The 27,608-nt window shown below is 45.4% G+C and overlaps 1 protein-coding gene across 1 annotated transcript in view; it reads left to right on the forward strand.

Moving 5' to 3' along the window:
• The first annotated feature begins 9,664 nt into the window (after positions 1 to 9,664).
• ARMH4 (armadillo like helical domain containing 4) overlaps positions 9,665 to 27,608 on the forward strand; it is a 58,994-nt gene continuing 41,050 nt past the window's right edge. The window contains exons 1-3 of the mRNA XM_054400810.1: positions 9,665 to 10,976; positions 12,370 to 12,582; positions 13,770 to 13,988. Coding sequence (XP_054256785.1) covers positions 9,665 to 10,976; positions 12,370 to 12,582; positions 13,770 to 13,988 — 1,744 coding nt within the window. The remainder of the gene's footprint in view (positions 10,977 to 12,369; positions 12,583 to 13,769; positions 13,989 to 27,608) is intronic.

Below are 27,608 nucleotides of genomic sequence, written 5' to 3' on the forward strand. Positions count from 1 at the left end.
ATCTGAATCTAAATCTCTAAATTTCACCACTCCAACAGGTCCATGTCTCTCCTGTTATGAGGACTGCCAAGCTGAACTCACCACTGTAGGTGGGGTCTCAGCAGAGCAGAGGAGCAGAATCCCCTCCCTCCACCTGCTGCCCACGCTGCTTTGGATGGAGACCAGGGTACATTTGGCCTTCTGGGCTGTGACCACCCATTGCCAGCTCATGTCCACTTTTCATCCAGCAGCATCCCCAGGTCTTGTCCACAGGGCTGCTCTGCATCCCTTTGTTCTCAGCCTGTACTGATGCAGGGGATTGCCCCAACCCAGGTGCAGGACCTAGCATGTCTCAAAACAGAGCACTGGTGAAAAGAGAAAGAACTGGATGTTTCTTAACATGCTGTGGAAGTGGGATCTGTTTTGCTTGATTTTGTATATGCTGTGCAGCACACAGTTAAAAATTATTATTTCCAATTAATACAACATAGAAATTAACAACAAAAGTGCTCTCTGCTGATTTCTGATTTCTGCCTCTTTCATCATGCCTCCTTCTTTCACTTTGCAGATTTTTGTTGATAATGCAGAAGCCTGTGATTTTGGCAGGTTATGCGGGGTACAGAAACTTGCATTGTATGGGGAATTTTCAGTTTCAGGCAGGGAAGAAAACATAGATAACCATCTATTTTGGATACAGTGATTATCAGTGAAATATTGAACTTTGAGAGGGCACAGTGCCAAGGCAAGTCCAGAGTCAAAGACATGGGGAAAGCGAAAACCTCTTCAATCTGTCAAGCTCTCTGCATGACTTAGAGAAAAGTAGAGCATCAGTTACACATGCTTCACATTTTAAATAACTTTCCTGATAATTTCAAATGTTAGAAAAAGGGTTGAAAACAATATCCTTAATTCTGAATCACAGATGTTAGGGGTGAACTGAAGCCAAGTCTCTGGTTTAAACCAGGTAGACTCACTGCTGATGGTTCTCATTTCTGGTGTGTGCGTGTGGGTCCTCTGTTGTTCTGCCTCTCTCCCTGCACATGGATGACTGAGCAGCCTGGGAGTCAGTCCCTGACCTGCTACAACATGCAGCACTGCATTGAAAAATAAGCCCTTATCGATTTTGTTTTGCTGTAAAATCTGGCTACTCTGTTAATTTCAGAAACAAAATGAGTGGAACAGAAAATGAACCTACAGTGAGTTTTGGGTCCCTACTCCAGGAATTTATAGCGTTTAAAACACCCATAAAAATGCAGCTCTTATCTCTTCCTTCTTCCTGCCTCTCTGTCTCCCTTAGAGAAGAGGGTAGACATCCTTTTCACATGTTTGTATTTATTTTTTAGAAAGATGCTGCTGCACTAGAAATAGTGATTCATTAATAACTTTCCAGATTTTACAATTCATAGATGCAAAGCCAGAAGGGACTATTCCCACCGTTTTGCCTGTTTACTCTGCCAAGCCTAACTCTGAAGTTCTTTCTGATGTCTTTTGCCAACGTCTGTCCTTATTGCTGATACAGGCATTTGTACACTTTATTTTCAATTTACGCAGAGGTTAGCAATATTGCCCTGAAAGAAATTGCCCTGACCTACCACAAATCCATCTTTTAAAAATTTTAATGTTGGATGCAGAATGTTACCAAAATGAATTGGGTTGATTCCAGTTTGCTTGAAAACCAGTAGAACACACTCTAACTTCTCTAAAGTTAGACAGTTATAACAATGGGGTGAGTCTCATGAAGAGAACAAACCACTAATGTAAATGTTATTTCCAGTAGCACAACAAACAGACAAAGAACAGTTTCTTGATGAGGAGTAACTCAGTTTTCCTCACTCAGTTCTTTTATGTTCATAGAATGGTTTGGGTTGGAAGGGGCCTTCAAAGGTCATCTAACCCATCCTTGAGGCAGTAAGCAAACACATCTTCAACTAGATCAGGTTGCTCAGGGCCTCATCCAACCTGACCTGAAATGTTTCCAGGGATGGGGCATCTACCACCTCTATGGGCAACCTGGACCACTGTCTCACAACCCTTTATCATAAATTTTTTCCTTATGTCTAGTCTGAATCTCCCCTCTTGTAGTTTATGAGCACCACCCCTTGTTGTTGATAGCTTATTTAGCAAGCCCAGTATCTGACTGGTAGCAGATAAAATCTTATGAAAAAAAAAAAAAAACAGAGAGCCTCATTTTACAGATTTTTGTAACTGGAAGTACATAAGGAGTCACTGATTTGCTTCAATTGTAGAACTAATTCATAGTTCATAGCACAATCAAGATTTTGACTCTCCCACATCATTCCTCTATTAACTTCTAGCAATTCCACAGCCCTCTCCAATTACCTCCACCCCAGCCTTTTCCTCTTGTGAAAGAGCATTATTTTGGGTCTTTTCTCACCCATCCCTGCCCAATACAAACACTTTGCACCTGCTGCAGCACTGCTTTGAATGAGTCATTGCCCAAGACAAGGGTATAAAATCCTGTATGCAGAGCTTGTGTTGTCTCTGACACCTGACTGAAAAGGAGGTAAGAGGCAACTAAGCTGGTCTCATCTTTAGTTTTGGGGGTAAGGTGTGGGATTCTGAGCTGCCTTTTAATGAGATGAGTTGATATGTACTCCAGGACCTGATTGTGTAAAGATTTTGTGTTAGACTAGCTGTGGGGCTCCTGAAGGAGCATGCCCAAAGAAGTTCAGTGAAGCTACTGAAGGGTCCAGAGCACAAGTCTTAACAAGGAGTGGCTGAGGGTACTGGGGTTGTTTAGCCTGGAGAAAAGGAGGCTCAGGGGGGACTTTCTTGCTCTCTACAACTTCCTGAAAGTTTGTAGTGAGGAGTGGGTTGGTCTGCTTTCCCAAGTAACAAGGGACAGGATCAGAGGAAATGGCCTGAGGTTGCCCTGGGGGAGACTTAGGTTGGACATTAGGAAAAATTTCTTCACAGAAGGGATTGTCAAGCCCTGGAACAGCCTGCCCAAGGAAGTGGAGTCACCATTGCTGGAGGGATTTAAAAGACATGTAGATATGGTGCTGAGGGACATGGTTTAGGAGGGTCTTGGCAGTGCTGGGCTAATGGACTTGATCTTAAAGATCCTGTTCAACCAAATCAATTCTCTAAAAAGGGTAGAAGGAAATAAGGAGTAATGTTTTTCTCAATTAAAAAGGGGGCAACTGAAAAGTAGTCTCCTAACATGTATGGGATACTCTTTAGGGACACCTCTTTTGTAGAGGAAGTGTGAGAGGAAGGTGACCTCTCCAGCTGAAATTGCTGGAGAAGAATCTGTAACAGATGGAAATCTACTAAGGGTTCCCTAGGCCTCACTTCTGCATTTTCCTGTGATCAAAGAGCAGAGATGTAGGGTGGTCCTGGGGACGTGGTTTAGCACCAGATTTTTACAGTCGATAATGGTTGGACTTGGTGTTCCTAAAGCTCTTTTCCAACCGAAGGGATTCTGTGATTCTAAATTGGGCTGGCCTCAGAGGCGGAGTTGGGTGCCTGGCCTGAGGCTCCGTCTCTCCCGCTAAAACTTCCTTCGGGAACGCGAGCGACCGAATCCGACCGCAGCCCACCCCTCCCACGCGATGGGCGTTGTAGCGAAGGTTGCTGGAAGTAGGGAACCCACCCTGGGAAGGCGGGAACGGGCGGAGCGGAGCCGGCCCCCGGCGGGGCGGTGTCAGGGGCCGGCCCGCTCCGCCCGTGCGGCCGCGGGGCGCTGGGGGCGAGCTCGGCGCCGAGGTAGCGGGCGGAGGCGGCGGGAGGCAGGTGAGGCCGGGAAGGGAAGGGGAAACACCACCAACACCCTCTTCCTCTGCACACCCCCTCCCCTCCCGGGTTTTCTCTTTTTTTTTTTATTTATTTTTTTTCCCCCTGGTGATGATGCTCGGCTGCCCGCGGGGCAGCGCATCCTCGCCGCGGCTCTTTGTTCCCGGCGAGCGGGGCTGGTCCCTGCAGTCCCGAGGGATGGAAGCGGAGGGGGGTGGGGGGGGGGTGGGGAGGAAAGTGAAGGAATGCCGTCCTGCGGGGATGAAGTTGGTCCCTTGGAGCATCCTGAGGGTGTTTTCTTCTCCCAGGGATGGGGGGGGGGGGGGGGGGGGGACGGCACTGCTGTCCTTCTGTCCTGCTGCGGGCCTCGGCTAGGGAAAGCCCCGGGTCATTGATTGCACTTGGTCTTCTGGCGTGGTGGAGGGCTGTGGGGGAAGAATGGACTTCTTGGGGCTTTAAACTCACCTGTAAATATGACTAAGGAGGACAGGGAGATGGATCTGTGCCCTGCAAGCGGGTGTACTGGGTGTAATCAAGTATTGAGCTCTCTTTAATCCTATTCCCTGGCCAACCAGCAGGTTCTGCCCAAGCTAAAAGGGCCAGACAAAGTGTATCTAACAGCATGTTAAACCTTCACCTGTGGAAATCTCCAGATCTGCTGTGTGGTGTTGCTGTCTGCGTTAGGTGAGGCACAAAAATTTCAAAGTGTCTCTTGCTGATTGGAGTCCAAATGCTACCTCTCTGTTCCCAGTGAATCTGGAGATCAACATTTCCATTCTTCTGGTGTTTGGAAACTGCTGCACCCGTTGGCCTCATTCTTGAACCCCCTCCTCCCAATCTTTTTAATCCCTCAGGAATTTGGTAGACCTCTGACTTGTGTGGTGCTGGGGGACCTGGTGTGGGTCGGAAGCCATGAGGAACTATGTGGCTCTTCCTGCAAATCTGAGTAGGGATTTCCATAGGTGGTCTGTGCCCTTCTGAACAAAGCAAGCAGTCTCTTGCTGGTTGGGGGAATAATGCCTAAAACATGTCGTGTCTCTTGCTGCTCAAAGAACTACTGCTGGAACACCAATGCTGGAAGTGGAGGTGATGTATTATGTATTAAGGTGCCTTACTAGGACTGGTAGGAAGCTGTCCTTACAGAATGTTAATACCTCATTTGCCTGCTTGTAAGGAGTTGTCTTCAAAGGCAAAGGAAGATGTTCCCCTCTGATGTGTGGTCGTTGTCTACGCAGTTTTTTTTCTCATCTGACTTTTGGGCTATGTTGCTGGCTTGTGTAGAGTTGTCTCTCTGTTGGGAATTCACTGTGAGCTGTTGGAGATGGCTGAACTAGTTGAGGTTTATCTGAAGTATGTGCTGTAAGAACATCAGCTCTACAATCCACTTGGTTGAACTAGGTGAGGACGTAAGGTAAGATGAAATGAAGGCATTTTTCTCAGCTTGTATGCAAAAGTAGGAGTTGGAGCTCTGCAGTGTGTTATCTGCTGGCTTTTGTATTCAGCACAAGTAATAAGGCTTGGGTAGCCTACATTAGCACTCTGGTAACATAGCATTTGATTGCTGGCAGTTGCTCGACTTGTATGTTTTGGCTAAATCTTCACATTAAAAGATTTTGCAGTATTTTTTGTCCATTTTGCTTATCAATCAGTGGATGAATTGTAGAGCTGAGCATGTCCAGGACTGTTAAGCCAGTCAAAAGTGGCATAATCAAGTTTGTACTTGGAGGTGTGAAAAGCTGTGGTCTGCAAAGGCTAGACAGTGGTTTGTCTGAAGCTGACCTGTTAATTTCCTCTGCTCTTTGCTATATGATGCACACAGCCACTTCAGCTGTGGAGCACAAGTGTTCTCTGTGGGAAGGGGATTGTTGGGACAGGGCTGTTAATTCAAATGAGTTAAAAGCTTGATGCTTTTTTCTGTTTCAACAGTTCAGGAAAAAAACACAGCCAGAACTTGCTTAAGGGTGGGATTCCTTTTGGGATTCCTTTCATCAGTTTCTGAGAGCTGACTCTTCAAACAAGTCTAAAATTCAGAGGGGGTTAATGCTTTAATAGTTATTTCTAGTGCTTATTGTATGGAGCAAGGAAGCAGCCTTATTCAGAAAGATCCAGCTGGGTCTGCAAGACTGTTTCAGCTGGTGTCCAATTTGTCTCTATTGTCCCTCAACTTAGTGACTTGTCCACAGTAGTGGATGGTTCTTATGTTGATGGGCAGCTTCTGGAGATGCCTGGTTTTGGCACCTGTTTGTAGCCTAGAAACCTGTGTTTCTAGGTGTTAAAAGAAAACTTTTTTCCATACTGAAGATAAAGCTCCTTGGCTGTCTGCATCTGTGCTGCCTTTGCAGCTGGGAGAAACTGTGTCTCTTGGGATTTGTTATTAAGTGCAGGGGAGGTGGCTGGTGTTGTCTCTTGCCCTTTTGTGCTTCCCGTTCGAAGCAAGGATTAGTTTTCTACAAAGCCAGCCAGTGTGTAGCAGTTGTCCTCCAGGGCTTCAGCTTGAAGAATGCCAGGTGAAATCTGGGCATGAAGAGTTCCTGTGGTGTGGGGTACTGACTTACACAGCTTCAAGCTAGTAATGAAAAAGCTGACGTTTACTACAGAGGTGCTTGGTCAGAGCAGCACGTTCCAGCTTGCTCTTATCGCTTGGCTGAGGCTATAGAGCAGACTGACTATAAAACCATCCAGATGGGAGGATAAATGTCTAGCCCAATGCAGCTTGAGTAACAAAATGCTCTGCAGCCAGTGATGTGCTAAAACCTGGATTGCTTTTGCATTAAGTGGAAGTGCTACAGCAAGGTGTCAAACTCTGCTTAAAAAGATCCCCAGGTCAATGCTGTTTATACATTGCCTAATCCAGTCTCTTCCAAAAGCTAAGTAGATCTTAAGCTCTGACTAATCTTTCAGGTGTAAACTTGTGCCATTATCATGCAGCAAGTGCCATGCTGCTATCTCCAGCTTTCATTAAATGTAGAAGTCTAGGTTAGCTTAGGTTTAGTTGTTGTGGATTTCCTGAGCAAATAACTCTTCAACACTACTGTTGCCCTCTACAAATGTAGGACTGTGGCCAGCTGTGCTTTCTGGGCTAGGAAAACAGTATGAACCTGCCCAAAGAGCACTGACTACCCTTGTATGGAGCTAGTACTGACAACCCATGTAATCTACTAGCCACAAAAAAGAAGAGGCTCTTAATGCTACATTTCCAAACATTTTAATCAATAGATCTCTAGAAGCCAACATCTTAGGGAGCAGCTTTTCCTCATTCACTCATAGTCCTGATCCTAGTAAAGACGAAGTAAGATTGCTGGGGAGATTAATCTTTTGTTACTTCTGCTAACTACCTCCTGAATGTCTTGGGTGATTTGAGAACCTAAAGCTAGGAACCTACATATATATATATACATTGGGAGACCTTACCGTGACCTTCCAGTACTTACAGGCCTGTAAGAAAGCAAGGGACAGATGTTTTAGGAGGGCCTGTTGTGACAAGACAAGGTGTGATGGTCTGAAACTAAAGGATGAATTTAGAGGGTGGTGAAATGCTGGCCTAGGTTGCCCAGAGATATGGTTGGATGCCCCATTCTTGGAAACATTCCTGGTCAAGTTGGATGAGGCTCTGAGCAACCTGGAACATGTCCCAGCTTGGAGCATGGGGATTGGACTAGATGATCTTTGAAGGTCCCTTCCAACCCCAACTATTCTATATGTGTATATATCCATGCTTAATGTATAGGACTGCAAGATGAATGCTGTGGCTGTCTTTCAAGTGTAGCTGAAGCTGATTAGGTTTAACCCCTGCTAAACCTACTTGCATAAACTAAAAAGACCCCTGACATCTAGAGAAACTGTATTTGGATCCAAACTGTTCTCTGAAAAAAAAACCCCAACCAAACAACCTCTTGATGTTTCACTATGTTTGGCACTTGCTAAAGGGGTGTAAAGTGACTATAATTTATATTTGTCAGCATGGCAAGGCAGGTGCATGTCATTGGGCACTATCAATCTAGCTTGTGAGATATACTCCTAGTGCTTTTTAATTACAAAAGGGCATAAAGGGTTAGTCTGGAAGAATAGCTCAGTGCTGTCAGATTTCAGCTATTTTTGGCAGGGAGGGTAAGGGAGATAGATGGGAAGCCACCCATCCTTCTGAGAGAGGAAATGGTAGAAAGTAAAATGAAAGATACCTATGCAGCTGAACAGCTTCTTGGTGCTCAGGGACAAACAAGACACCTGGTGCATGTGTGTGGCCTGTGATAGGGAGTTAGTCTAGCAGCTCAAACTGCTGAGGGCTGGGGCTGGAGGGAAAGGGGAAAAAGGTGACTTCATGTGCCCTGAAGGTTCAGATAATGGAGCCTGCAGTGATTGGCTCTGACCAGTGTATGTCTAAGCTGGTAAATGCTGAGTTTGTCTTCTGTGCTACAGACAGTCCTGCAGATCATTGAACTGTAGAATTATTTTGGTTGGGAAAGACCTTTTAAAGTCTCCAAGTTTGGTCAGCACCACATCCCTGTGGCTTTTAAAATAGCTCTAGGGATAGGGATTCAACCATCTCCCTGGGAAGCCTGTTTGAGAACCCTTTCAGGGAAGAAGCTTCTTGTAATCATAGAATTATTTTGGTTGGAAAAGACCTCTGAGATTGAGTCCAACACTGTACTCATCCTAATGGACTGATCTTAGTGCCTGTGAGCAAGACTGCAGAGGGTCAATTTTGTTCTTCTTTGGAAGACTGAGGGATGGTTCTGACAGCTCCAACCTTTCCCTGCTAATAATTATTAGTCTTCTGGGTTGAAGGCAAGAGCAGTTCACTTGTGAAACTAAGAACATACCAACCAAAACAAGTGAAGCTGCTGATAACTCAAGGCTCCTTGCAGTAGGGCTTGACTGTGCTGCTGACAAGCTGCCTTGTAGAAGTGGAGGGAGGAGTTTACCAGATCTGCCATGTGACAGAGGACTATTTGCTGTGTGCATGAGGTTTGTGTGACCAGCTGTCATGCATGTGATGAATGGGGCCTTGGATAGAATGGTCATCTGTTGTTGTGGCATAGCAAGCTCAGGACTGAGACTCCTGTGTGGAGGGAGGTGGCTGGGATCAGACTGCTGCTGCAAGGTTCTCCCTCTGTTGCCTCCAGTAACACAGCTTAGGCTGACAGAGCCTGCCAAGAGCAGGCTGTCAGCTGGCTGGATCACTGCTGGGCTACTGGTTCATTGCTCTGTTGGAGTCTCTTGAAGCACACAATGATTATACACATGAAACTTTCTGGAAGTGCCTCCATGGTGCAGTGCAGCATAAACACTGTGCTAATGCAGCAGTGTTGCTCTCTGGGCTGTAGCCTTTCTCTGTGGGGCCAAGGAGCCCTTCCAGAGTCTGATATTAATGCAGCCCTCCATCCCTCTGTTGGCTCTGGTCCTGTGTTGCACCCTATAGACCCACCTTGTTCTCTGTGCAAGTTCCATGGTATCTTTCCATGTCAATGCACAGAACAGGGCTTGCGATAAGCTTGAGAATTCAGTCTGATTCACCTTGACAAGCATCAGTCCTGAACCTGGTAAAGGACAAGGTGGTTGATCCTCATATGCTTGTAAGTCAGATTCTTGCTGGGTAGAGGATAGCATTCTACCACTGGTGGTGAGAGCTTAGCAAGGTCTGTCTTGGGCTTCAGATCAAGATTTTTGTCTGGCATAAGACTTATGATTAGGTAAGACAGGAACAATAAAATAGATGAAGTGATTTAATGCTTGCAATATGCAGGAGGAGTCTATTCAGAACTGGCCATAGGCTAGCATGCTTAGAATTTACCAGCCAGTTATTTAAGGCCGAGTCAATAAGTTGTTATGGGTATGTGTAATCTTGGTTCCTTTTTCCCTTCCTAGGTCTTGTACCTTGCACTCTGGACCTGTCAGACTTGCAGACTTCTGGGCACATCTCCTCTCAGCTATGAGGAGATCAATAGAATTTAACATCTGTGTGGTCACCTGCAGCATCCTGTTCTTATCCTCCAGTCCACCATGCCTTGCATCTCGGCCACTGGAGGAGGAAGATACGACAAAGGTTCAATATGGACCCTGGACAGGGAATGGGTTAGAAGATGAAACAACAAGTATGCTGAACTTGAAAAATAGCCTTGGTCCCTCTGAGCAGACTGTTTCTGAAGAGCCACGTGGTGTGTCAGCAAAGCCATCTGAAACACCCTCAAATGAAGCTTTCATAGCAGGAGAAACACCTGTAAGCCCAAGCAATGCTATCCCAGGTAGCCAGGGCCTGGGAGCTCACACCTCTCCTATTGCAATGGCAGCTGTTGATGAGGAGGAGTTGGGTCCCATGAAGTCAGAGCTGGATGAGGATGGTGCATTCAAGGCTATGCTGACCACAGCTGTTACCACGCTGAATCCTGTCCAGGAGACGTCTGTTGGTGGCCCTGTTAGTGAGACTGTTGTGGAGGGTGGTGTTGAAGTAGAGCACAGCTCTGCTGGCCTCTTGGCAAAGCCCCTTTCTGGGACAGCTGTGGAGTTGGAAAGTAACTCGCATCCCTCAGCTGCCCCCCAGCCCAAACTGTACCCCAGCATTCCCAGCTGGGAAACAGCAGGTGAGCACCTTGTCATCCCAGCTCCCCAGCATCATGGCATGACCTCTGAGGTGGGAATGCCTGGAGCTCATACAGGGAGCCCTCTGAAGTCCCTGGCTGTGCAAGCATCTGTTGCTGTGAAACATCTAACCACAGTGACTGAGGCCTCTCACTCTTTGGAAATGGGGACAAGTATCAGGCAAGGAGAGCTGCCTGTCACAACTGACACTGTCACCATCCATGCTGTGGACACTGTGCCACCTGACTGGGATGACACAAAAATGGGGGACATAAGTCAAGGGGGAAGCACATCTCATGAGGAGGTGACAAAGAACCTGGAGGCAACAGAACCACCCCAGACCTCACAGGGAAACATTGGAGAGGAAGAGGATGCAACAAGACTGCTGCCATCCCCAGCGTCCCCTCCAACTCCCGAGCTTGCCAGGGAGACCAACTGCACAGTACCAGTGCAAGGGGAGAAGTTACCAGCAGCTTTCAGAGGCAACAGTGATGTTCTCCACACTGTGAATGTGACAGGTACAGACACAGCTGATCTCAACTCACTGAAAAACATAAACACAGTCACAGCAGAGGGGAAAAGCATCCTGCCATCGCAACCAGAAGCTGCTGTGGTGACAGATACAGACTCTGATCTCTCTCCTACTCCAGAAAGCTCATGGAAAGGTAAAACTTTCCAGTAGAAACTTAAGTGTGGACTGTAGGAGGGATGTCCCTGGGAATCTGTGCTTATTTTTGGGGAGATAAAGGTGTGATCTTGATACCTGCAATAGAGACTGGAGACCTTTTCCCACCCAGGAAGGGCTGTGGACTGTTGGAGGGGTAACAGCACAGGTCATTCACATCCATAAACTACTGCTGAGCTTTGGTTGTTCCTGGATGTGATCTCCCTGTGGACAAGTATGCATGGTCTGTTGGGTGGTAATGTCCTGTGAACTGGGTTGAACTGCCTCCTTGGCTCCTCAGGCTGAGGAGGTGGTTGTAATAAACAAAAGCTGAGACTGAAAGGCTGTGGGAACAGAGTGGAGTTGAAGGGCAGCCACCTCCTCTTTGCAATCTATTAAAGCTGTAAATGTATCCTAAATCAAGGAATATGTGTGCTGTACTTTTAACCTGTGAGTTACAGATACTTCCATGACTTTACAAGGGTGCTTGGATCAAAAGATCTTGTCTAGAGTTCTGTTCTGTCCTTTAACAAAAATTCCTGCTGTTGCCTTCCCAACCTAGTGTGAAGATGCAGCCAGGCTGTGATTGCCCGGAGTTTGTGCCAGCTCTGTAATGCCAGCAGGCAGATAGCTTACTCCTAGACAGCTGATGGTGTCACCCTGGATTGTACTTGCCCGCAGAGATGGCACCTTCAGCCTAAAGACTTTCTACTCTGTTTAAAATAGAGGGAATGCTGAAAAAGAAGTCTGATCAGGTGTTGGGTGATGACACATTCCTAGGCTGAGTAATGTAAGCTGGGATTTAGGACTTTGTTTTAATTGCTCTTAGGCTACAGAGGCGAAAGGACAACTTTCCCTCACTACATCCAAAAGATTGAGCTGTAGCTGTGAAAGAAGGGAAGTTATTTGCATGCTGCTGCTGAAAATTGACTGATTAATTCCTAAATTAATTTATAAGCACTTGGCTTGTCAGTGTGTTCCCTTTCTGTTTCCCAGATGTTGGGGAAACAACATTGTCAATAGACTTGTGCAAGAAAAATAAACCCTTCTGCAAGGCTGAAGTCTCATAGTCATGAGAGTTGGTCACTTTGTCAGCCTCATGTGCCTCAGATGGTGTTTTACACCAGAAGCCTGCAGTGCTGTACTCCCATGGTGTTGCTCCCCATGGGTCCATGTGTCCCTAAGGGGCAATTAAGAAAATGAGAACTGATTTTGCAGCTTCCATTCTTCTCACACTGGTCTTTACAAAGCACTACCCTCATGATGGCTGGACATGCTCCCTGTGCTGTGGCTCTGGAAATAGTGGTGCATGAAGTTATATTCCTTCAGACCTCTGTTCTGTTGCAGTCAGCTGATCTGAGTTGGTACTGATGTGTGTGCTTGCTGTTACTCAGGTGTTACTCAGGAGGGGATAACAGTTGCCCAGGAGGCTGATGCTGCTCTATCAGTTGTGACACTGGATCCTGGTGCTACCCAGGGAACAGGAGCTGCAAGTCTTCCACAGGAAAACAGTGGGGAGGACACACAGATGCCAACTGCTCCCAGTGCCACCCAGGTGCTGGTGGCAGCTGGTACTTCATCACTGGCAAACACTCCGGATATCGAAGGTAGGGTACGGCTTTGAGGACTGCAGGTTCATTTCCCCTCAAGAGGAGATGATACATCTGAAATCAGTGTCAGTGCTTGAACACTGAATTTTCAACACAGCATCTGATTTGAAGTGTTTTCTAGCCTTCTGCTGGCTTGCTGTAGCCCATTTCTGCCTATGCTACCAGACTCACCATGTTGAAATATGTCAGCATGTTTTTTGTCCTGTGTAACAGTGGAGTAGAGATCAAAAAAGATCACCCCAAACCAAATGTAACTCCCCACACCCATCCTTGCTAGCAACTTTCAGTCTTAAACATATAAACTAGTTATTTATGGAGGGGAAGCTTTTACTTCTGCAGCCAAAGGCAGTCACAGATTACTGTTAATCATTCCAAAGGATGAAGGTGTTTCAGACTAACAAGGGAGCAGTGGTGAGGAAGTAACACCCTCTTGCAAGAATGTTGAAGCCTGCACTGATTCACTTACTTTGAGGAAAAGTGAGTTCTTATCAGGTCGATGTAGCTCACACAGAAATGCTTTAGGCAGTTGTGTTCATCTAGCTGCTGTCTTCTGGTTGATGTCACCTTGGTATGTATGTGTAGGAGCCTGCCTCCTTGATGGGAGTGCAGCAAGGATTCCCTCAGCACAAAGCTGACTTTGAGCTGGAGTGTATTTCTGTTGTACTTAGTAAGGTACAACTGTAATGAAACTGCTGCTGGGCAGCTTTTCTGGTAATTTGTATCTTGCAGGGCATCACAATGCAAAGAGCTGTTTTCTTTTATGTCTTAAATTAAGCTCTTTTTGTAGAGGAGAGAAGGCTCTTCCAGCAGTTTCCACTAATTAATTTGCTTCTGGGATTTAATTATAAATTCAACTAATTTTGTTCTTTGCACTCTAAAATTGGATCTGTCACTTGGTTTGAATCTCAACCAGTGTCTCAGTGCTCTGATCTTGCTGTGGGGTGGTGACTACCAGTCCTCAAAGCAATGAAAGTAAAACCTAGATGAGTTCTCATTAAGGGGAACCTCCTGTGCTGGTTGTCCTGGAGGAGAAGTTTTTGTTACAGCAGAGTTGTTTGCACATCTTTGAAAGAGGCAAGAGTTTAATAATTTCTTTCAGCCTGAGTGAAGTTTTCATTAAGTTCCTTCTTAAATGGTGAGGTTTTTAATATTGTGTCATACTGCTGCTGCTTTGTCTTCTGTAGATCTCACAGATGTGGTCCTGGTCACCAGTGAGAAGGCTGTTCTGGCTCCTGGTGAGTTGTCTGCTACTCAGTTTGGACAGACAGAGGAACCATCCGGCAGAACTATGGTCCTGGTAACTCCAGCATCAATGGCATCCTCTGTCAGAAGGACAGCTCTGCCGTCTGTGAGGAAGATCAGTACAGCTGTTACCTATGGGCTGGACCGCCTGGAGTCAGAAGGTACTACTGATCCCAAGGCTAAGAGGCAGGCAGCTTCCTGTGGAGTGGCATGCTTGCCTTGACACCAAGTCCCCAGTTTGTCTGTTTGATACACAGTTGTGTGCATATATTGTTCCTAATAAAGTTGTTGAAGACCCTGTCCCCTTCCAGGAAGCAAGCAGTGAACAGTGTTGTGGAGGATGTCTGAAGTTCAAGTGGCTGTGGTAGAAGGGATAAGGGTTTCCTTCTTGGAGAGGGAGCAGCAGTAGTATTGCTGTTGCAGTAGAGTCTGGTGCTGGGCACCTGTAGCTGCTGGTGTGTGCATCTGTTGCAGTGTGTCTCTACCAGGTAGCAGTGATGGGAGCATGTTTAGGCAGCTGGAGAGCCCTTGCTACCATACTGCTGAAATCCTCACCACGTGTAATGCAGGAGGATAGCTACCTCCAGTGTCCAGCTGGCTGAAACCTTGCCAGAACAAGTGAAGCCTTATTTACACTCAGTATGCAACACTGCTGGGAGAGGCATCCCCTTTGAGATGGTCTTCCAACTCAAAGCTACCTGCAAAGCTGCTGTCCTATTGCTGGCTTCTTCAGTCCTGCCTCAACCCCTGGGCTGCTCTTTTAATGCTTTTGCCCACTGCCAGTCTTGGAGTCTCTGCTCCCTGATTGTCTTCAGACATTTGCAACTCAGTGATGCAGACACCCAACTGGAGATGTTTAACTGACATAGATCCTACTCTGGAGTTTGTGTTCAGCTCAGATTTATCTCTTCAGCTGATCCATGATTTTTTTGCAAAGAACTGTTTCACTGTTGCTTCTTGTTCTTTCTCCTACTTAAACTCTGCTATGCTTGCTGATCCATCCAGTTTTGTACCTCCAGTGTCTGGGCTGACACCACCTGGCAGGGATTAATCTTTCTGCCTCTTTTGCTTCCCTTTCTTCATCTTGACCTTCTCTTGCATTTGTGTTTTACTGCAAAGGTTGGCAGCCCTCCAAGGGTGGCATGCCAGATGGTATTTCTCCTCTGCTTAGAGGTGGGGTGCCATAGACAACAGCTAATCAGCATCTTATCTCTGCATGAAGCAGTAACTCTCATTCCTGTTAAGTTTTTAGAGGGTGGCAGAAGCTGGGAGCCTTTCCCACTGTGTGTGAGGTGCTGCAGCTCCTGCCTACAGTCAGGCTTGCTGCTTGCTTTGAAGCCTGCCATGAGCTCTGTGGGTCCCCAGCTACAGCCCTCAGCCCTTGCTGGGATGAATCTTGCATGTATCTGACAACGCAAGGATATGGTGCTGGTGATGGGAGAGTGGCAGCAGGGGAAGAAGGGCATGTTATGTGTGGGGAAGCCTAATCTTTCAAGCTGGGAAATAAGGTCTTTACTTAGCAAGAGCAGTGTTATTCAGGAGGCTAAATATTTCTGAGCCCTCTGGGATCTCCTTTAGAGGTCTGGTTTCCTGCACAGGAAGATAAGAGGGATTTCTGTTTCAGCTGAGCCTTGGTTTCACTGTTTAATGACTTTCTGCATAGGCATTTGAAAAAAAAAAATCCTTTCTGCTCTGATATAGGACTGCTGCAACTTTCTTGGGTTCCTACTGAAGTCTCTTTCAGAACCACAGGGCTGTTTTCTCTTCTCTGAACTCCTCTAAGGGCAAATGTGGGCTTTAGCTAAGCTTAGTTATCCCAAATGCGGATGACTCAACTAGAAGGCTGTGGGTTTCTTGGCTCTCTTGGTGCCTGTTGTCCAAGGGACATGGTGTTGTCCAGTGTGCTGTGTGTTTGACAACTGGCACAGCTTTTGTGGACTGAATTTCTTCTGATCCACCTAGACCTTAGTGCAGTGAGCCAGACTTTTTCCTGATGTTGGGGATCACCAATCCACGTTTTGTAAAATGGGACAAGTACTACTTGGGGACAGGGTTTCTGTCTGGGGTTGCTACTGCTCTATTTAAACTCAAAAGCTTTTGAGCTGTGATGTTCTCATATCTTTTCTTTGTACTGGCAGTTAGGAGGTACTACATGGTGAACTGGCATTTGGGAAGCTTGGTTTCTGTTCCCCCAAAACTGTAGCTCCTAGTGCTTAGTCTCAGCATCTAGATGTTGGATATGCTTATATATACTTTCCTTTAAAGCTACACTGAGCTCCTTTCCAGGGTGCTCAAGCTTGTAGGAGATACAAGGTCATACACCACTGTTGCAGGCATATGCTGGAGTGCCTGATGAAGGATCTTGCCCTTTGCTCACCAGTAAAAGAAGCGTAAGGAGCTGAGTGAGTTTGGCTGGTCTCCGTTGCCTTCAGTGAGGCCTTGCTGACTTGCCTCACGGAGGGCCTGGCTCATCATTAAATATAAACCCCTGCTGTTCAGCTAGCTCTGTTTCTTGGGGGCCATCTGTGCCAAGCTGCCTGCAGTTAATTGCATCAGTATATTCACCTATCTCACTAGGATGCAGAACTCTTAAAAATCAAATTGCACAGGCAAACATGTGCTTTGAATGTGTCTCCTAAATGAGCTTATCCTCTGTAGCAGACTCTGGAGAGATTAGCTGGGTAACAAATATCCTCTTACCTTGACTCTGGTGATACTGGTTCTACTTGCCCTTCCCAGCCAGAGAAATCCTATAAAAGGATTATAGGATATGGGGACAGGACCCAGCAGAGGATGAAACTTACTTGTTGGGGAGACTTACTTCATGTATTTTGTTCCTGTGCCCAGATTTTGTCTCTAACAAGTTAAAACACTGCAGCTTTCTCTTCAGGGCTTCTAGGATCCGAAGAGAGATAGTTTAGTTCAGCTCAGCTTGCCCACTTGGGACTGCTGTGGAAGCTTCCCAATGCCTTCTGAGAAGTCTCTTTTAAAAGAAACCATGTTCTTTTTGGACTAGATTCTTTTGCTGGCATATTTGCCATGGTAGGTATGGGCTAGAGGTGGCAGCTGTCCTTAAGCGTGGCAATATTTGGCAGGTGTAACTTTTCAAAGTGTCAGGCAGTCTGTCACATTCCCTCTTCTCTGAGACCCTTGCAGTGTTTAGCTGAAACCTGGTGGACATAGCAAACAGCACCTGGCTCCTCTTGGCTCTCCTGTAAGCAGCTGCTGTTGCTGTTCCATACAGGATGTGATTCAGGGATGCGCTGAGGTGAAGCAGGGTGCCAGTTGATGCACCTCCTTATGACAATCTTGAAGGTCATATCATCCTTACAAGATAACCCTAAACCAGTGGTTAGTACAGGACTAGCTTGCTGCCAAGAGTGTTGCCTGATCCATCACAGCTGCATCACGAGGCAGTTCAGTGTAAACAGCTTACAACACTGTTGCCTGTGGCTGTTGGTTAGAGTGGGTCTGTATCTGTTAATGCAGACTCAAGGTTTTGGGTTTCTCTGCCTGGATGGCAAAAATTCACATGAAAAGTCTGGAGGTGGTAACTGTGGAGCAAACACATGAGATGGAGAATAGGAAGATGTCTCAATGTTCATCACATCATGCTACAGTTTTCCTTGATGTGCAGGGCTGATGTCAGTATTGTCTTCCAAGGCTGCCCACTTGCATCAGTAGTGGCTGCCTCTTGGTGTACCCATTTCAACGTAAGTCCATAGAAGCCCTTCAGATGTTAGACTCCCACATGCTGTCCTTGCTGCATCCAAGCTCATCAAGAAAACAGTTTAAGCTCAAAGCTACCCATTCCTGCACCCCAGTAAGCTCCAGCTGGACCCATTTCAGCATTACCTTGTGATTTAGAGACTGTTTACCTGTGGTTATTTCTTATATGGAAGGATGAATGAATAATCTGGCTGTTGCTACTCTCCCATTAGATGTTTTGAAGAGAACTAAAATGTTATACATTAGTGTTTGTGCATATCCTTTTGTTTTTCATGTGTGAACCCTTTATGCCCTCCAAAATCTGAAACTACTCCAGCTGTGTAAGTCCTAAGGCTGGTTCATGTTCATTCATTTGGCTTGCTTCAAGCTGTTGCTGGGGGTGAGCTGTCACATGGGCTGCTGGATGTGGAGGGTTCATATTACTTTTGTAAAAGCAGGAGCTGATCTACCTGTTATTTGGTGTCAGGAACACTCAATAGCTCTGAAAATGGGTAGCTTAAACTCAGCTGCTCTAGAGGGAGACCTTAGCCATATAGCAGCTCTTGAATGTGAAGTGTTTCTGATTAATCAGGCTGGCTCTCAACATGCAGCTGGCAGAATGATAGTTATCAGGGTGGAGGAGTCATCCAGGGGTTGGAAAAACAGTATCAGACATCTGCCTGGGCCAGTACAGTGCTATTTCCAGTGCTTACCCTGGTAAGCTGGTGTCCCCATCTAATGCAGTGTTTGGCTGCAGAGAAACCCATCAGTGATGCTGAAACACAGCTGGCACCATCCTTGGGATCATCAGATCCAGTTTTTGCAGACATGAGGCACCTCCCTTCTGAACCTTGGCTGTGGGCTTCACTGCCTTTGCTCTGTCTACTGTGTTAAAGGCTGTTCCGGAACAGTGCCAGTATGAAGCTTTAAGCTCTCTGACCTAATGTTTTTAATGATATTTTACTACTTACTGGTGTTTAACAGGAACTGTTGAAACCCATTCTTTGCTGACCTGCACACTCAGGTTTACCCTTCTGAGGAAACTATCTTAATTTCAGTGGGAAGAAGTCATGCTGGTGGTGTGAATTCATAAGTTGGACTTGATGATCTCAGATCTAATCCAGCCTCAATAATTCCGTGTTCCCCATTCTCTGTCCATTTGCCTGCTTCTTGCTCTTGTACAGTCATCTAAGCTACATGTCAGACTTTAGAAATGAAGGCAGTGGCTGCCTTTTTTTTTTTCCCTCAAAATATTTCAGGACTTGTAGCCATTTACATAATTTTATAAAAGACCTTTCAACTTATTACATTTTTCTTCTGAGCTGTGTCACAGTACAAGGAACTGCCTTTTTTTAGATGTGAGGAGTATTTTTGCTGGAAATCAAGGCTCCGACTGGGATTGCTGTTTAGACCCTGGCTGTATGGATTAAATTAAATCTCTAAAACTCCATTAAAAATTTAAATGAGGTTGCAGGGGTGTAAAGATGACAGGCACTTAGCCCAATGTGGTTAACTAGCCTGATACTGTAATTTCTCACCAGCTCTTTGGATATTGACTAAATTGGCAAGGAACAGAAGATTTAAAGCACATGCAAAATGAATGGATTATTAAATGTTCCTGGTAAACACTTTTGTCTTCCTTCCAGTTTATTGCTACCACTGAAATGGGAACTGCTTTCCCTCTGGTGCAGGTTGACCTTCATGTTCTTCACAGTAGGTGGTAGTTCATCTCTGGTTCTCCTCCTTTGTAGCAGAAAATTGTAAAAAGAATGTGTGACAGAATTGTGCATCAAGACCAAGCTTTTTTTCCTATTCCTGAAAATGTTTGACCAGACAACATCTCTGTTGCTGCTGAATCTGGTGGTGTTTTGTTTTGGTTTATGAAATCCATCTGAGAGTTGAGGAGGGGGGAAGGTGATCATGAGTTAGGAGCTTGTGAGTGAACAGCTAAGAGGGTGCTAGGCTAATTAAAGTATCACCAATGATGAGGAAACTCCTGCTGTATGCAGCCAGTGTGCTGAGCTCAGCCTTGTCCATGCTTGCTTATGAAGTGGGACAAAAGGTGGTCTGGCTGCTCTGCTGTGGAAATGGTAGCAGCTCTTAACTCAAATTACTCTCCAGTGGCTGGCTGTGCCTGGTGATGCACTCCTGAGCTTTCCCACTCAAATACCATATCTGCTGTGTTTTATGGTCTCCCACCAGCAGCTCCTACAAGAATATCTGGGAGTGGTTTAAAGCATCATTGCATTGTCTTTCCTAGGTGTCTGAGAAGTGTTGCTTGCTTGTCCAGCTGCTCTGGGTGAGCTGTGCAGCTGTTCTGTTTTTTGAAATGAGAATAAAGCTTCATTAAATCTTGTTCTTTGTGATATTCTGGCACTGTTCTGCCTTCAGCAGGTTAGATGACATTTCTTAGCCAGAACAGCAGCCAGGGTAGGTCAGACTAAGTTATGCATGAATTTTTAACTGTATCCAATTTCTCATTTGTCCCTCAAAATTAGATTTCACTTAAATATCACTTTAATATCATAGCTTTCCCATGCTTATCCTCAAACTTAAAACCAAGAGAAATCTTGGTTTCTCTTGAAATGGAGTTGCTATTAAAAGGGAATGGGAGTGCGCAGGTGAAAGTTTTTAATGAGTTTTTATTTTGCTCTAGGGATTTAAGTAGTTCACCCTTGAGGTGTTAGCTGCTTGTCTGAATCCACTTTCCTATGTGGCAGTTTCTGCTGAAGGCTCTGCAAGGAACATTGTCCTCTAGAGCTGCTGGTGGCTGGGGTTGCCCAGCATATGGGAGTAGTGTGCCTCACTGGGCTGCTCTGGGAAGCTCTGGGCATTGGGACTGGGACGAATCCCCCAGCAGATTGGTTTAGCTCTTTCATTTTTGCTTTTTGCCCTGTGCAGGTGGGATGCTGTACCTCCTGTCAGTCTGACACAGGATGCAGTGACTAGAGCACTGGCTGCTTTCTTTGTCTTCTGGGAAGTGCTATAGGGTCTTTTAAATTATTTTTAATAATGAGCATCTTTAAGTGGTAAGGAGATCTCATAGTGCTTCTTCCTGGCTGATATCAACACTTCAGGCTGGACAGGTGCAAGGACAAGCAGTGTCATTCTGAATTTCTTAATGAAATTAACCTGGAGAGGAACACTATCTTGACAAAAAACAGTGAAGGCTGCAGGAGGATGATCAAGGACTTGTAAAGAAGAAGCTGTGACTAGAAGTGAGCTGAGTGGGCTTGCAGTCATCATCTGTTCTGGCTCCTGACAGGACCTGAACTAAAACCTTAGTACCATGGAGCCTGCTACCCAGAACAGATCCACCTCCTAATCTGTGCCATCTGTGATGGATCCATGCTGGGTTTGTCTAGAAAATGAAGCTTGAATCAAATGTTTTCTTACTTCCTCGGCCGCTGGTCATTTCTTTCTTGGGCAGTGTTGTTGAACTGGATACTTTTAAGAGACACTTCAAACAGCTTTTTGCAAGAGAAAATGAAACTGATGTCTCTGGGGCTTATTTTTTTGTGACTGGAAAAAAGTAACAATGCCCCCAGCTCTTTTCCATACAAAATAATTTTGTTGGGAGGAGTAAGTTCTGTATTTACTTTCATCTGCCCTGTTCTCTTGCAGGTCATGGTACATAAATCTGAACTGATTTAAATGCCTTTACTCGATCGTATTTCTTGTCTTGATTTTTACACTGATTCGTTCATGTGCCTATCTCAGGTTAGAAGAGCAGTTCTGCAGCACACTAGGAATGAGACTTTAAAGTCAATGCTGTATATTCTGCACCATTCTGTTTTGTGGGTTTTTTGGTTGGTTTTTGTGTGGGTTTTTTGTTTGTTTTATTTTCCCTTCTATTTAAAATAGGCTTGTGATGCTCAACCAACTCTCTCTAGCTTGACTCAGTGTGAAAGCAATTTTGTGGTGAATACTACTGGACATGCAGCTCTTAAGAATGATTATTTCTGATCTTAATTCAGAAGCAAATCTGTGGTCCCTACTGGAATATCTGTTTTTCTCCCCCACACAAAGCTCTTCAGTGTGTCAGATCCTCTGTAACAAGTGATGAGCCAGGACTGAAAAAGCAAGTGTGAATCCCCTCAGATTTAGTGGGGAGAAGTAGGATAGGATCAGAATCCAAATCTCTCCTTGTATTGTCTTTGCAATGTTGAAGAGCCCTTTGCTGGGAAGTGGCTTCTGCAGTGCTTGGGCTTTAGTAAGCAAAGGCTGAAGGCTTTCTGCAGCTCAAACAGCAGCTCAACTCAGCTACCAGGGATATGTTCCCATTCTCCCTCTTTTAGATGTAGCAAGGATTTTCTTCTATTGTAAAAAAGCTTTGGAGATGTAATTTTCTCTTCTCTTGAAACTTACATGGTTAAGTTACCTTGTGTTGTGTAGTCCTTTTTCTTGGCTCTGCAGTACACCAGGTGCTGATACTTCCCATAAAAGGCCAGGCTGGATTTGGCTTCCCTTCCAGAGCAAATCATTTAAGACTATGTTCATACAGCAAGTTCTGCAAATACCCTGGAGAGCTTTGCAGTGAGCATGGTTGGGTTTAGCTGATCTCATCAGTGTGGAGGTTTTACCATGATGATTTTGCATAGCTTCTGAATCCATGGCTTCCTTGGGTATCTCAACACGCCATGGTATAGTACTTGGCCCATAAAGCTGTCTGTATGGTAAGAGCCCATCTACGTTCCTACCAGCCATCTCCTTCCAGGCTGTCACGAGTGATTGTTCTTGGCAGTGTTTTGGAGATGTTGGATGGTGAAGTTATCACTGATCATGTGGAAGCAGCAGATTAATAATAAGAGTTGTCCTAGGAAGGCCTTCCTGCCTTGACAGTCAGCTGTGATTGTAAAAACGAAGCAGAAACTGTTCCTTGCTGGAAGAAAGCATTAGCCAGGCTTCTCAATGCCTCTTCCTCCAGTTCTGGCAGGAGGAGGTAGGTCTAGAGCTCGCTTCCCAATTGTATTCTTATTTGTTCCATGGCTCCCTTGACACTATACAGGCATGGGTGACTGAGACCCAGTGCTGCTGTATGGATGTAGAGATAAGCTAGGGGGTGCATGCTGGGTGAGACACTTCACTCTGCCCCTGCTCTCCTGTTCCTCTGTGAATGGCTCCACTACATTCAATGAGGAAGAGAAGTTAGATGCATAGCCCATCTGTCAGATGAATGTTGTTGTTCTCACCCTGGTGCAGTAGCTCTGGGTGAGGGTGGGACTTACTTCACATCATTCCTGATTTCATACTGCAGAATGGTTGTAGTTGGAACATAAGTTAATACCTGACTGCTCCTGTTGCTCACTCTGTCCAGCCTTTTGAAGTCTGTAATTTAACACGCATCCCCTTGCTCTGCTGCAGGGCAAGACCTGTATATGAAAAGAAGAGGATGGCTTTGACCAAACCCTTGCCTTGAGAGGCAGCGTAACAGTACCTCTTAGAGGGCTAGTTTGGTGTCTGTGGGGCTGGTGCAGAGATCAAAGCAACAAAAAATGCCAGAGGCCCCGCTCTAACATACCATACAATCATTAAGATTGGAAAATACCTCTAAGATCATGAAGTCCACCTGTCAGCCCAACACTACCCTGACCCCATGTCCTGAAGTGCCATGTCCACACATTTTTTTTTTTAAGACCTCTGGGGATGGTGACTCCACCACTTCCCAGGGCAGCCTGTTCCAATGCCTGACTGCTCTTTCAGGGAAGGATTTTTCTCCTAATACCCACCGTAAACCTCCTATGGTGTAACCTGAGTTATACTTGTTCTATCACTTGTTACTTGGAAGAGACCAACACCCACCTCACTACACTCTCCTTTCAGGTAATTTTGGAGAGCAGTAAAGTCTCCCCTCAGCCTTCTTTTCTCCAGACTAAACAACCCTAGCTCCTCACAAGATGTTCTCTAGATTCTGACTTCTTGCCTTCAACCATTGCAATGCAATTCTGTGATTCTGTGGATTCAGGGGTGCAGAGTTCTACAGCTGTGTGAAACATGACTGAAGCCATCTGTGAGGAGCAATTGGTGCTTTGAGTTTTCAGGAGAAAAAGCTGGGCCTGTGTTCCTCTTCTCTGCATCACGGGACAGTCTGAAGGAGCTAAGGTCTCTTGTTGCAGTTGATTTGTGAGGGCCTGGCTGTCATCATGGGCTGAAGCTTTTATCTGCAAGGTGCTGGCTGTTGTCCAGCTGCTTCAGACACTGCTGTTTGTGTATTCTTGCTGGGTCAGGGAAATGCCTCATGAAGGAGAGGTGAGCTGAGCTTATTTCTCTCTTCAAAGCCACCAAAGTCGTTATGCATATATACAGTTTTGTAGTGGAAAACCTTTTCTTTTAAGCAAACTTAGGGAGCTTTTGTTACCCCAAAATGACAAATCTATGGCTATCACCAGTGTTGCTAATGGATCAATACAGAGTCCTATGACAAAACCCAACCATTGCTCTTTCTGATGACTATTAATAAAGCTGTGAACCTCCCTAAATTACATTAAAAATTTGTTATTTTGTCTCAGAATTGTTTTTTTGGTGCTCTCGTACAGCTTCTCCAAACCTGCAAGTTTTCATGCCTGTTACAAGGCTGTCAAGTCATTCAAAACTAAAATCTTTGATAGGTGAACTAAGAATCTCATTTTCCTGGGGCTTCCTGCTGCTTGCATTTTTTCTTAGGTTATATGGTTGTCACAGCAGGGAGCTAGCTGTTGGCTTTCCTGTTTCAGTGAAGGCAAAGCAGAGCTAGCTTGAGAGAGGACAGTGCTTATTTTGTCTATCAGAGTGGCAGATTTTGGATTTCTTCACTGTTTAGGCTTTAACTGTGCTTAGAATACTCTTGTGTTACCCTAATGCAGTAAAAAAATATGAGCACTTGCTTGGACTGCAGCTGTTTCAGTGCTGAAATCTCCTGGTGTCCCCAGGAGAGCAGACAGGATACCATCCCTCCTTGCTCCATCCATGGTGCATGCAGACATAGTAACAGGATCTGCTTATGTGTAAAGTATGAAGATCTATAGAAAAAGGATGGTTCACAGCAGAAACTGCTGTGGGTGCTGATGTCTGCTTCAGTGAGCAAGGGGCTCTTTTGACCACTGTCAGATCTTCGAAAGTGTTCCTACAGCTGGGTTCCAGGTGAATGCCTGATTTGGATAGATTCACATCTCTGTTTGCACAGCCTGCCCAGGAGCTGTTGGGCTCCTGTTGCACATTTGCTTCCGAAATCCAACATCTGTGAAGTCTGTGAATTTTTTCAAAATGTAGATTCCTCCTTGTGACCACCAAGTGGTGCTCTGCACTGTACCTTGCAGCAAGGCAAGCTGTTGGGATGGGGGGGTTACAAAGCTCTTTTCAGAAGTAGCAACTTGCTGGAGAGGAGGATGAAACAAGCTAAGAGCCCTTTCATTTCTCTTTGTAGTGGTTGTGCTGCAAGGACCACGTTATTCATGCAGCCACAGCAGAAAAATGTGGTGATTGATGTACCTTGGTGATAATCAGATGTGATAAGTAGCCTTGGCACTTTGAATTTGGGTGTTCAGCTTGGCTGCCTGCTAGACTTGGGAGATGCAGAGATAGCTATCTGCTGTTGCAAAACTAGATCCTGGCAGGTGTCTTGGATTTGGTTTGCTAAAATCATAAGAAGCTTCTAAAGACCTTGTCTCAAACTAGTTTTTCAGAGATAAAAATCTGATCCCTGTTTAATCTTGGCTGTTTTTTCACCCTTTCCATGTAGGGAAAATATCTGTTCACGTTCCTTTTCTCCTGCGTGCTTAGCTGTTTAGTATCTTTGCTATTAAAGTCTGGAAACGTTTATATCTGTGTTGCTCTCAGTAGAGGCAATACAGGCAAAAGCCTGCACTAACTTGTCTTTGCAGGTTTCCTGCAAGCACTCTCCAGGTGCCATTCTCAATTAACAGAAGCTGTGCATTTTGTATGAAAACATGCAGTTTGATAGGGAAAATTCTTATGTTGATTTGAGATGACGAGCACAATTATAAGACAGAAACTGCCCATAAAATGTAATGGGAACGTAAAGGACTAACTGCATCCCTGTAAGCTCTGTTAGATGCTCTGTGAGGTATCATTTTCTGCAGGAGTGATCACTCCTTTCCAGGTACCTAAAGCCAGGCTGTAGCAGGGTGATGCAGCTAAATTCAAACAGCAACTTGTTTGGAGGAAATGCAGGACTAGAATTTGAGAGGTGGTAAGTGGGAGTGTCTCATCTGGTGAGCTGGGAAAAACATGCAAGGTTTGAAAGCAAATTCCTGAATTGGAATGGAAGGAGATGCAGTGTAACAGCACAGTGATCACTGTGGCTTTATAATGTGCACTGATTTCTCTAGGTGTTCCTATCTGTGACGTAGAGGCCAAAGGAAGGAGGCTAGCTCTTCCCAGTTAATTTAAGGCAGATAACCACCAACTAAATAGTTTCCCTCAAGTTCCCCAGTTTGTTTCCCAGGTGTTACAGTGGAAAGATTGTGCTGGAGTGCCATTGCATCCCACAGCTGAAAGGAGAAGAGTGAAGCATCACCTGCTTTACTTACAGCGGGTGTGATATGAGGTGTCCTGTTCCAGCTGCTCCATCGTATTGCAACATCTAACCTGTGTGTGGTACAACTCCAACAGAGATAAAGGGATACCTAAATGACAAATGTTGGTTTGGCTGGATCATTAATTTTTAACGTGGTCTTAGGCCCCTGGTTAAACTAGTTGGTCAGATGCAGGGTGACAGGTGCTCACAGTCTGTGTACATCAGGGGAGAGATTTTTGTACAGGGCTGAGCAGAGCTTCATGTGAATTACAGAAAGTGCATACATACTGTGTTGTAGTTTTCAACTCTGAAAAACTAACCATCAGAAATTCAGAACATGTCGTTATTCCTGGTGCTGTCTTTTCATATGGGTGGCTCCATTTGTTGCTTTTAGATAACTCACATACAAATTCTGGATCAGGAAGTCTTTGGGTCTTTAAGAACTAAAAGATGGAAAGAGAGACTGTGGGAAGGCTGGCTCTGTGTGTCGTGTTCTAGCCGTTCTTCAGCATCTGTGGCTAGTTGTGGTCAGAAATAGGATGAGAGCAGAAAGGGTCTTTGATATGATCCAATACAGTCATTCTTGTGTTGCCATTTTAGATTCCAGCAATGAAATATGGCTTAAATATTTCTCTCTATATATGTTGACAGTTCCATCAGCTTTGGGATAAGATTAGATTGATGGCCCTGTTGGAGCACGTCTAGCTGAGGCCACAGAAATAGCCCTGCAAAGAATTTTCCTGTGAGGAAAGGATGAGAGTTAGGCTTGTTCAGCCTGGAGAAGAGAAGGCTCTGGGGAGACCTTCAGTGCTTAACAGGGCTCTAGAAGAAAGATGGGAACAATCGTTTTAGCAGGGCCTGTTGTTACAGGGCAAAAGGTGATGGTTTTAAACTAAAAGAGGGAGTCAGGATAGAAGGAAGAGGGAAGAGGTTTTTTTTGTTTGGTTGGTTGGGGTGGTTTTTTTTGGTGGTTTTTGTTTTTTTGTTTTTTTTTTTTTTTTTTTTTTTGCACTGAGTAATGAGACACTGGCCTAGGTTGCCCAGAGAGGTGGTGGATGCCTCATCCTGGGAAACATTTAGGGTCATACTCTGAGCAGCCTGGTCATTTCAGGGGGGTTTGGACTAGATATTCTTTAAAGGTCCCCTCCAACCCAAACTTTTCTATGACTATAATTTCTTCAGTGCCACGTTTATGTGCTCTCATGTGAAGTGCTGGCTGTGCTGCCTTCTTTCCAGTACTGAGTTAATCTTTCCTTGGTCATAGCTTTGGTGTAAATCCATTGTGACAGGAGCACTGTTATAAACCTGCTGAGGATCACTACCATCACTACTCTTTTCCCTCACCCATGAGCCATCTGCCAGCGCACATCAAAGCAAGATGCTTTTTCTGGAGGAGGGCTGTATCAGTCTAACTGGGCTGGAAAGCAGCATCCTCTCCAGAGCTGTGAATGGCTTAATAGATGTTAAGAATAGAACCAACTTATTGCTGCCTCCAAGATTGGAAATCAGGGAGATGGGCCTCACTTGAGCTGAAATTAGTTGAGCAGAGTGCTGTAGT

This window comes from Indicator indicator, chromosome 4, assembly GCF_027791375.1.
Source record: "Indicator indicator isolate 239-I01 chromosome 4, UM_Iind_1.1, whole genome shotgun sequence".
NCBI classification, from domain to species: Eukaryota; Metazoa; Chordata; class Aves; order Piciformes; family Indicatoridae; genus Indicator; species Indicator indicator.